The sequence below is a fragment of the Electrophorus electricus genome, chromosome 7, assembly GCF_041902795.1.
Source record: "Electrophorus electricus isolate QZ-2024a chromosome 7, ASM4190279v1, whole genome shotgun sequence".
Classification (NCBI taxonomy): Eukaryota; Metazoa; Chordata; class Actinopteri; order Gymnotiformes; family Gymnotidae; genus Electrophorus; species Electrophorus electricus.
In genome coordinates this window covers 21,932,684-21,943,090 of record NC_137503.1, presented here as the reverse complement: position 1 = coordinate 21,943,090, position 10,407 = coordinate 21,932,684, and the positions used below count along the sequence as shown (strand labels likewise).

The following is a 10,407-nucleotide window of genomic DNA, read 5'->3' as shown; positions in this document are numbered from 1 at the left end:
CAGTCACAACAATAGAACGTTTGGCAGTTTTAGAATGACAGGAAATGACACGGATGATTACTGGAAGCGATTTTTCTGCACAGATGATTAATTTTGCAGTCTAACGAGTAACTGATTTTATGAGTAATTACGTTTATCAGCATTAAAGAGCAACGATGAGTCCAATAATATTTGAGGCAGACCTATGTGTTGGATAATAAATCAATAGATCAGTATTGTTTGTTTCCCCACTAACTGAAGCTATAGGAAACTATAGAAGACAGCCCAAGTAAGTAAGACCAACGGGTTCATCAGCTCTAGCCATGGAAAGTAAAACATAGCGTAGTGTTTTCTATACTCCATTTACCTAACGAGGGACACTGATATTTGCGGAGCAGCTGAATCAGGTAATAGTGCCACATGAACAGTGTAGTGGTGTGGTTATCTGAAGCGGTTGTTGGGGTAAGTAAAAAAGGCTACACCAGAATGTGGTTAAATTCGCATTGGGGAAAGACACTTCTAACACATACTCAGTTTCTGTTTAGATACTCTGTGCTGCCTGATATGGTTATTCCTCTGTGACGGCCAGTAGCCTCCGTCTGTTTTCGTTACTTTGATTAAACTCTTAAGTTGAAGACTCGCCTTTGCTTTATCTTCCCCCCCCCCCCCCCCCCCCCCCCCCCGCACGTAGTAGTACACCTGTGATGGCCTTTTAAAAGTAAAATCTAGGGATATTTAGGCCTGGGGGGAACTACACAACGCTATCGGTCAAAGTTGTTAAGCCATATATGCATGCCACATTAAAAACATAAAACACACTTAATTAGACATGTCAACACTACTTGCATGCTCAGAAAAACGTTTCCATTCAGGCTCATTTGTCACCGATTATAGTTCAGTATTTTATATATTGCATAGTAGACATACTATTCACTGTGCATTTTTTTTGTGAATATAGAGCAGTTTTAGTTGTTTAGTGCTTCAGTACAAAATCTTTGAAAAACACATTTACACAGTTAGTGTATATACTAAACTAAATTCTTATATAGCGTGTCATGTAGGAGGACAACTGGAAAAGCAGGGATAAAGAAAGTCGTGACTCCACGAGGCTCTTCAAAAAGCCACTGTGCCTCAGTGGTGCTTAACAACAGCATAATTCACACATCCTTGTTATTAGCCCATTATTATTATACACTCCTACCATACCATCTGGCCACAGGTGGGACTTGCCCCACTCTAAGTATAAAACATCTCCATAGCAACTTCCTATTATTATGTCTTGCTGTTGAAGTCTTGCAAGCAACTTTGGGTCAGAGTAATAGTGGAAAGAACCCCCATTCAAGCTGTTACTAACATGTCGGTATTTGTTGGAACTTGTTTAATATGCCAAGGAAGTCTGTACAATTCCACATTATTCAATCAGAATTCAACCGCACAAAATAGTTTGGATTCTACAGTTAGAGTTATTTACCTTATTTGATAAAATTCTGTTCTTAGTGGTTTCATCTTGTTGAAATGTGTTTTCAGTAGTGCTATTACTGTAATCTTTATTTATGAAAGTGTCATACTTTAGACACCAGTGTTAATGGAATATGAAACTGTTATTCTTCTGTCATCTGTTGCCTTTATATGCAAAAATATAGGCTTTATATATATATATATATATATATATATATATATATATATATATATATATATATATATATATATATATATATATAATACAATCAATATGTAACAAATACAGCAATACGATTTGAATCACTTTGCTGCTGTAACAAGATACAAAGGCAATGGGGAAGATACAGCCAGCTGAAGTCTGTGAAGCTCAGAGATACTGACAAGGTCATTTTCAGATTTAGCATTTAATTATCTCTTTGTCATTTTCCACACCAATTGGGAACCAAATTGTCATCACAACTTGCAAGCAAATGTGCAGTTTATTATTCATTTTGTTTCCTTGACTGCTGTCCTTTGCCCTTTGCTCTTCTACCTCATACTGGAACCAGAATGGAAATGCCTACATTTAGAAGCTGAAGACAGCAGCTACTAGGAAAACCACTGAGAGAAACAGTGATTGTGGATGATTGTATATGTCACTTATCAAGCAATCATAATTATGAAATGTCCAGTCATTTGTTTGCCACATAAACTAAAAATATACATGGAAACACGATCTATGATGGAGTTTACCCAGCACAAGAATGGCTGCTGTGGATTTCAGGGTAAACCTCAGCAGTGCTGAGGACATTGGCATACATTTATCCATTCTTTCCGCTATACATTTTAATAAGGTTGTATGACCATTTCAATAGATTTTTTTCAATATGTTTCAGTAGATTCTTCTTTTATTTTACTTTGATATTCTGATGTAGAGAGCAATATTCTTAAATATTAAGACTAACAGCACACCTACTAATCTTTTCAGGACATGTGGATGCCACGTAATTGTAGGCAAAGGAATATAGGCAGTTCTTGAGTAAGCTTTTACACTTATCTGTCCACACTAGTTTCAGCCAAACGGTTGTTCATAATTCCCAGGGCTCCAACTCCTCCAGAAAAGCCATTATGACGTGAGCTGGACGTGGACTGGCGGGGGAGCCCATTGGCCATTTCAGACAGCTGCTTCTGCATGATGGCCAGGCTAACCTTGTTGGCAGCCAGGAAGTCCCTCATTGAGATCATCTCACCTGACATCCTCCGACCATCCCCCTCGCTGTCGTTGACAGCATCTGTGTCAATAGAGGGGTCTCTCCGAGCTCTCAGATGCCCCGGCACCACCACGTTCCTGCGGGTCTGATGCCTCCCCTGGCCAGGACAAAGGCATGGGGCCTCCAGTTGCTGCAGAAGCCAGTTCAGGACCTGCTTGATGACAATTGAGATGACATTGAAAAGTGAGTAGATGCAGCAGACGCCAGTCAGGATGAAGAGGAAGTTGCCCAGCCTGTAAGCCACTTGGCCTTCATAGAACTCCCGCTGGCTGCTCACCATGTCCCCGAAGCCGATTGTGCTGAATGCCACGAAACAAAAGTAAAGAGAGTCAAGGTAGTCCCAGCCCTCTGCCATTGAGTACATGGCAGAGGCACAGCAGGACACCAGTATTGCGGCGGCTCCAAGTATGGTCATGACGCAGTAGACTGATGGCTTCCAGCCTGCTAGGCTGTCCCGCTGCCTGTCTCCATGGTCTTCAGATATGCGGCGGCCATTTTCAGGGAGAACTGCTTTACGCTGGTACTGATGCTCATGACAGAACTTGAGTATGAATGCAATCACAGTGATGACGCGCTCCAAGAAAAGGTTAAAAAACAAAATGGTGGCAGCACAGCCAATAAGCCCGTAGAAGATCAGGAACATTTTTCCTCCTGTTGTAGCAGGTGTTGTCATCCCAAAGCCTGCAGCACCCAGGAAGAAAGACACAGAAAATAAATTAAGAAAGATAGCCAGTTTTTTCTAACTGCTCAGCCTTTTTTCCCCTTTAAAAAAAAAAACCAAAACAAAAAAAACCTTTCATTGTTCTGAGTGGTTTAAAAAGGTTTTAGGGTGTTCATTTCAACATTGCAAATTGATTTTAGAAATACTGTGCTGCTGTTACAGCAACAAATCCTTGGGGCATTTAACTCCATTGTCTTTCAAGACCTGAAAAAGAACAGGACATCAGTACATCTTATAATTTAATTGTAAGGCATATGCCAAATGGCAATGACCGGTAATGTTTTATACACTCACTTACAATGAGCTGTAGGCTCTAATGTACGTGTTCAACTGCAGATTGAAGCGTCAATGATGTGCAGTAATGCATAACTACCAACTACAATCATCTGTGCACATTTGTGCAATAGTAAAATGAAGCAAGGTAAATGATGCTCTGTTATTTTAAATTTTATGATATTATAAGTACACTGTGAAAGTATCATTTTTGATTTCTAAGTCTATTATAACGTTTGTGAAAATGTATCCAGTAAACAACTGAATTTTCCGTCACTTTCTTTAAGGTTAATTAAGCTGAGATCCTTATAGTAGGATGCAAAAGTTTGGGCATCCCTAGTCTAATGATTTGAGTCCAACTCACCTATATACATTTTCACACCTTCATACATTCTGTGACACTTCAAACCTCTAAGGGTCTTGTGCCTACACTCAACAACTGAACGTAAAGATAACAGACCCTGACAAAGCAGGAGCAAGCTACAGAAATAATTCTAAAGGTTTCCTGCTTGCAGTTTTCACTGTTTGATATGTTATTAGGGAATGGATGTTAAGGGGAGCAAGATCTGGAAGACCTAGAAGACCAAGAAAAGTCACTAAGGGAACCATTCATGTTCTAGTCAGGTGTGCAAAGCAAAAACCCCACACTGATGATGAGGAGCTGCACGAAAGTTTGACTGGCATGGCAATAATGGAACACCAGTCCACATTGTAGTACTGCTTGCAAAGTGCATGCAAAGGTATGTAAAAGATATCTGAAGTCAACCTTATCTATGATCGGAGATAAATTATCTCATCACAAAATTCGGTGTCGGAGGCATGCAGAACAACACTGGCAGTATTTTAGGAGTCGTATTTGAGTAGACAACTAAAGCACATTTGTAAGTCACTCTGGATAAGAGCATCTGCTTAAATGGCATGAATGTAAATGTAGCAACTAGCAACTCCATCTCCATGGAAGTGAGTGTTGTAGACCAGTGCAAAGACAGCTCTTTGTCTAGAGCTTCCCAATTGTTAAACATGGTGGTTCTGTTAGGTGTGGTGTGCTTTTAGGCTGTTAGCCTTGGTGGTGCTGTTAGGTGTGGTGGTGCCTCTGCTATGCTTTGAGACTCTTTGGTAGCCAATGGTACATGTAAATGGAAATATTATGTAGGTAGAGTGTAGAGTACATTCTACATATCAATAAATGGAAAACTATGTGCCACAGTCATTGAACAAATTTAAACTGAAAAGTGGTTGATAACTACAAGACAATGATCCAAAGAGGTTGGATAAGTACAAGGCAATGATCCGAAACACTGAACTATTGAACTGTCTTGAACTATTCTGAACAACACTGAAGGAACTGAAATGTCCTTCACAGTTCATCCTGCATGAAAAAATGGGGAAAAATTCATAATGCAAGAATAGAAAGACTGGCTAGAAAAAATGTTTGGAGGCTGTAATTTATATCACATGACAAATTACTCAAATTTGTTTAATTCACAAAAAAACAGTAATTGTGCATTAGATTTTGCAGAAAAGTGTGATATTTCACTTTGTTCCCTGCAGAGGTTGTGTTAACATGTTTTCACTCAGAAAATAAGCAAACATATGACCAAGGGTACCTAAACCTTTGCATCTTGTATCTGCATCTTGACTGTACATGGAGCCTGGCAGCACAGGCACATTACCCCTGCAAATAAATAATGACCAAATAATGGCTTGCTAATAAATTATCTTGATTCTTCTAGCACCTCCAGCTGTTATACCTTGTCATGCTTTCACAGGAAGTAGACCCAGAGCTCGTTAGTAGCTGTGTTTTAGTCGCTCTAATGAGCAGCATTTGTACGCACCCCCGCCCCTACCCCCCTGCAGCTAGGCTGGAACTGGGCTGCCATGGGTGACCACAGCCTTGATCTTCAGCTGAGCATCTGCTTTCTGCCCCTCTTCCTCTTTCATTCATATTTGCATGAATTCCATTTAGCAACCAAATAAAGGCTATAGGATGACCTAGTTTAGTAGTGGATTTTAACTTGTCATATAAACAAATGTTACATGAAATCTGTGACTGTGAAATAAGATGTTTTTACATGTATTTTTGAATGTAGTGGCATTTTTGGGTGATATTTTCTGGATGGCTAATCTTCATGTATACTGCCAAGATACATTAAAATGAAAGGAGAAATGCTCTGTATGGTCCTAACTTCCACTGCCATTACAAAAAGGTCAAGACTAAAGATAAAGCTTATACAGGCCTTTTAGCTTATAGAGTTTAGCTGCAGAAAGGAACAGTAAAAACAAGATATACATGTTTATTTAACTTATCTTCATAATCATAAATCATAATTGCTACATACACACCAGTGTTCGTTCTGGGTACAATTTTTTTCTATGTCCCAGTACAAAAAAATGTCCCAGTACAAAGTTTTTTGTTGGAACCACCAAGTTATCTTGCTTTACTTCTTTGTTTACTCCTTGCTTTACATCTTTGTTGTCCCTTTCTTTATTTGTAAATCACAAAAAGCAGGCTTCCTGAATTATAACACGTAAGAATTAGAGGACAGAACAGTCAGCAAACTGGATTTTGCTGAATCAGTTCATTTTGGATTTATTGGACTCAGTAGCTGAATTATAAGACTCATCCCGTTCAGACTATCCTGCCATGCCAACAACTGAAACTAGAAGCAATTGTGGATTTAAAAGCCTCACCTATCGTTGAAACCACGGTTCCAACAAAATAAAATGCACCCGTGAAATCCCATCGAGGTCTGGTGTTATCCACGCGAATACCCGCTACATTCGCCTCCTCGTAGTTCCTAAGAAAGTTCTTCAGATCCTGCTTACTGAGATTATACTTCTGACTGAACTGATCGAAGCGCTGCGCCCATCGCTCTTTCGCGAGCTCTTCCTTTGGATGTTCCAGCGCTGAAAACACAGCAGCTCCGCATAAAAGGTACAGAACTATTACTAGCGCCAGCATAAGAAATCTTGCATTATCTTCATTCAGCGGACCAAAACCGCAACAACAACCACTCCGACAAGCCATTGTGTTATTACTGCTGAACAGGTGGTTTCAAGACGCAGCATTATTACAGGTTCATGTATAATCGTCCGCGCACTTGTTCAGTTTCGAAACTGAACAACCCCCCCCCCCCCCCCCCCCCCGCGCGAGACAAATTACTGGCTGGCACAGTTATCCAACGAACATTTCAATCTAGAAAGTGAACAACGTTTAAAACCACATTTCGCTTCGGAAGAATGTTCTGTGGAGGAAAAAAGTTCCATTTCCTACTTTCTTTTAGCAGTGTTAATATGTTCCCTATGCCTGCTGTTGCAATTCGATGGCTTTTCTGACCTCAACCTCTGGTGACGCCGGTGAATATCAGCAGCTCGTGATCCCCCACCCTAACTTTCCCCCTAACATTACTATACCCGCCACACGACTGCGCTCGCCGACTTAATTCAGAGTTCACCTTATGATTTTGCATCTGGGCTTTACATACGTTTTCAGTGATTTTCGACCTAGAGCCCGAGCTGGCTCAATAGAACTATTGTATATTCACCCGACGTGCAATACATTGTAATCTGCTACATACTGAATGGAATTTGTAACTGCAAACTCCTATTGTAGTCAGCATAAGCCAGTGTTTGTACTGATTGCTTGTCACAAAATTTATGTCTTTATGTACAAGCAGTATTTTAGATTGTTAAGCTTTAATGTCAGACATGAAATTGCTGGTGTAATAGCTGGTGTTTCATATTTGCTGTGCTCGGGAAAAGGCACCATTACATCTTAGATGATCAATATGGTATGACCTTTCCACTTTGGTTGGAAAATTTCAACATTTGCTCTTGGATGCTCAGAGGGGCCTTCTGCAAATGTCACTTTTTGCACAGAAGGAGAAAATGCATTATGCATTGTAGACAGGCTGGAATTAGGTATTTATAGAATCTGTTTTAAAATGGTCAATCGATTATTTTTTCCTCCATATCCTCTGATAAATTTTGGTCAAATAATACTAAATAGTAGTCTGCATTTCAGGACCCTGGACAGTTCATTAGCCAGATGAAGTCTTGAAATACTGAAAAAGAAAGTAAGCAGAGTCTACGGCGCCAGCACTGGGAACCACTGAACCATGAGCTTGAGTTTCTACTAATTAGTCAAAGAACACAAGGAAGCAAAAACATGTGTCAACAATTCCTAATCAGATTACAACTGTTGTGTCGTTATTCATAGTTAGTTTAAAAACTCCATATTCACAGTGTGGGAATACACATACAATTAAGATTACTCTTAGATTCTAGTAATCTAGCTATATTTAAAATGTCTTATATATTAACATTATTAGGATAACTGAAGTACAACAGCCCAGATATTACAAATTTCTTATAGGAAATTACTTAATTCAGCTATGTATAGTTGCACTTGTCCTTTGTCCTAAATATAACATACAAAGATATTTAGAGATTTACAGATATATGTTAGTTAAACAGAGAGTTAAAATAAAAAAATATTCTGTAATACATTGCTGTGTCATGAAGCAAATCACCTTAATAAGTAAATAACTCTGCCAATTTTATGATGATGCCTATACTCACACATAATATTACCATGCTGATAGGCATATCCTGTTTGTGAGGTTGCAAATGATTGCAAGTCAAGTTTATCTTGACCAAAAAATCCAATTAACATTTGACTTTCTTGTCTAAGGTCACTAGACTCAAAATTGTTTGTTCAGAGGTCACTGCTATGGCAAATTAACTTCACCTTTCATCCACAGAAGGTGATGTAGGGCAGGTTTATGTGGTCAGGGGGTTGCATACTTCAGTGCGTGGAAAATCGAGACCGAACCACTGAAGACCACAGGAACAGCACACCGGGACAGCAGATATATTGCAACAATGAGCTTCCTCTCTCCCCCACTGGGTTAGTTTGTAATATTATTACATGTCATTCTCCTTCCAAATTTGATTATGCTATGAATTTTTTTTTTTATTAAAACAAATGTAGGGAAGAGTTATTTGAGATGTATGCTTAAAAATGTACAATCACAATATGTGTGCACAAATGACAGTCATCATATAAAACAGCAGCATTTCTAATTATTAGAACTATATACTAATTCTAACTCTGCTGAGGTTATTTCCCTGGATATCTAAAACTGTGGTACAGTGGTTGCAATTTAAGATCAAATTGACTTACTGCAATGACCATGAAGAAGGCCTTATGAGCTAGAACTGTGTTGCAATTGTGTTGATTTCAGTGGTCTCATGGATATTGCATTTCCATGAAGTCTCTCCAATTCAAGCTGAATTGTGAACAGGAGTTGTAAACAAACAGCCTGAAGTGGAATAAAATACATTTCAGAAAAAATACATTGTGAAGGATAATTATGTAATATTTCTTCAGACATACAAGGTTGCTCAGAGCTCCTGCCTTCCTTAATCAAGAGCTGATCCTCTCTATATAATATCTTTCTTTCAAAAATAACACAAACACTTTAGAGATGTAGGACATAGGATAAATAGGACATCATAGGCTAGTTTGCATCCTAAAATGGCTATTGTATCTACTGCAGATGAGATAACCTCCTTTGGTCGCTTTAAAGGGTTTAAAGAGCTGCACCTAAAAGTTAATCCAATCTTCAGACAACTCCTATGCATGCACAGAGACACCTGTCCAAATGAGAAACTGATCTGCTCTTCTCAAAATGAACTGTCGTGCCAAACATATACAGCTGACTAGTCATAGAAAAACATACATTACAAATTGCTGTATAACTATGTATAGGAGTTTCTGACATACAAGTGTAACTGTGCTGACACATCTTTTCATGTGTTCACATCTTTCACATGTACATGCTCATGTACATTATTATTAGTTATACTTATGTAGCGCCTTTCATAACACCCAAGGATACTTTACAGGCAAAACTCTGCACATCCAGTCAATAAACACCAGTGAGAAGCAGCAGCCAATCACACACAGTATACTCTCAGCTGGAAAGCACAGCATCTTGGGGTACTGCATCAGGCACAGGGAAGGGGAGGGAAGATAACACCCAGGATAGAGCACCATCCATCACTGGGCGTGCAGACATTCATTCACACATACTCTCACCAGGACAATTTGGAGTAACCAATTCACCTAACCTCCATGTGTTTTGTACTGTAGGAGGAAAAGAGAGACCCCAGAGGAAACACACTCAGGAAGCATATGGAAACTACACCCAGATGGGGACACAAACCCAGTGCCCTAGTACTGAGAGACAAATGTGCTAACCACCAAGCTGCCAAAAAATAAGTGCACATAATCAGTACAACAACATGATTTTTGGATGAACTTTAGAAAGAAAAATTACCATGTTACTCACTGCAAAAAATGGTCAACACAATCTATGAAGTCTATCTTCCTATGACATCTTATGATAGGTAATCTTCCCGTGGCATTTTAAGGCCTTTAGTTATGTTCTGCTTTGGCTTACCATGTTATGAGTTGCATTATGAACAGTAAACAGTAAAGCATCAGGGCTTTTATTATGTATCCAGTATTATGTATCTTGTATTGTGCATCCTGCATGTATTCACCACTGTACAGCCTTCCTCCCATGTGATACCACTATGATTCTAGCAGTAGTGGAGTGGGCCAGAGTGGAAGAGCAAGCTGAGAGTGAAGGAAAAAGCCCCTGCAAGCAGAATCACTAGCTAGATGACTGGCACACTGATTAATGTGTAATAACA

At 39.3% G+C, this 10,407-nt stretch overlaps 1 protein-coding gene across 1 annotated transcript; it reads right to left on the bottom strand.

The window, feature by feature from the left end:
• Window positions 1-2,472: 2,472 nt before the first annotated feature.
• kcnk13b (potassium channel, subfamily K, member 13b) lies at window positions 2,473-6,770 on the bottom strand. The gene is made up of 2 exons (XM_027000840.3): window positions 6,376-6,770; window positions 2,473-3,371 (listed from the first exon to the last, which is right to left on the bottom strand). The coding sequence occupies exons 1-2, from the start codon at window positions 6,710-6,712 to the stop codon at window positions 2,473-2,475; spliced, it is 1,236 nt and encodes a 411-aa protein (XP_026856641.2). The 5' UTR covers window positions 6,713-6,770.
• Between the last annotated feature and the right edge of the window lie 3,637 nt (window positions 6,771-10,407).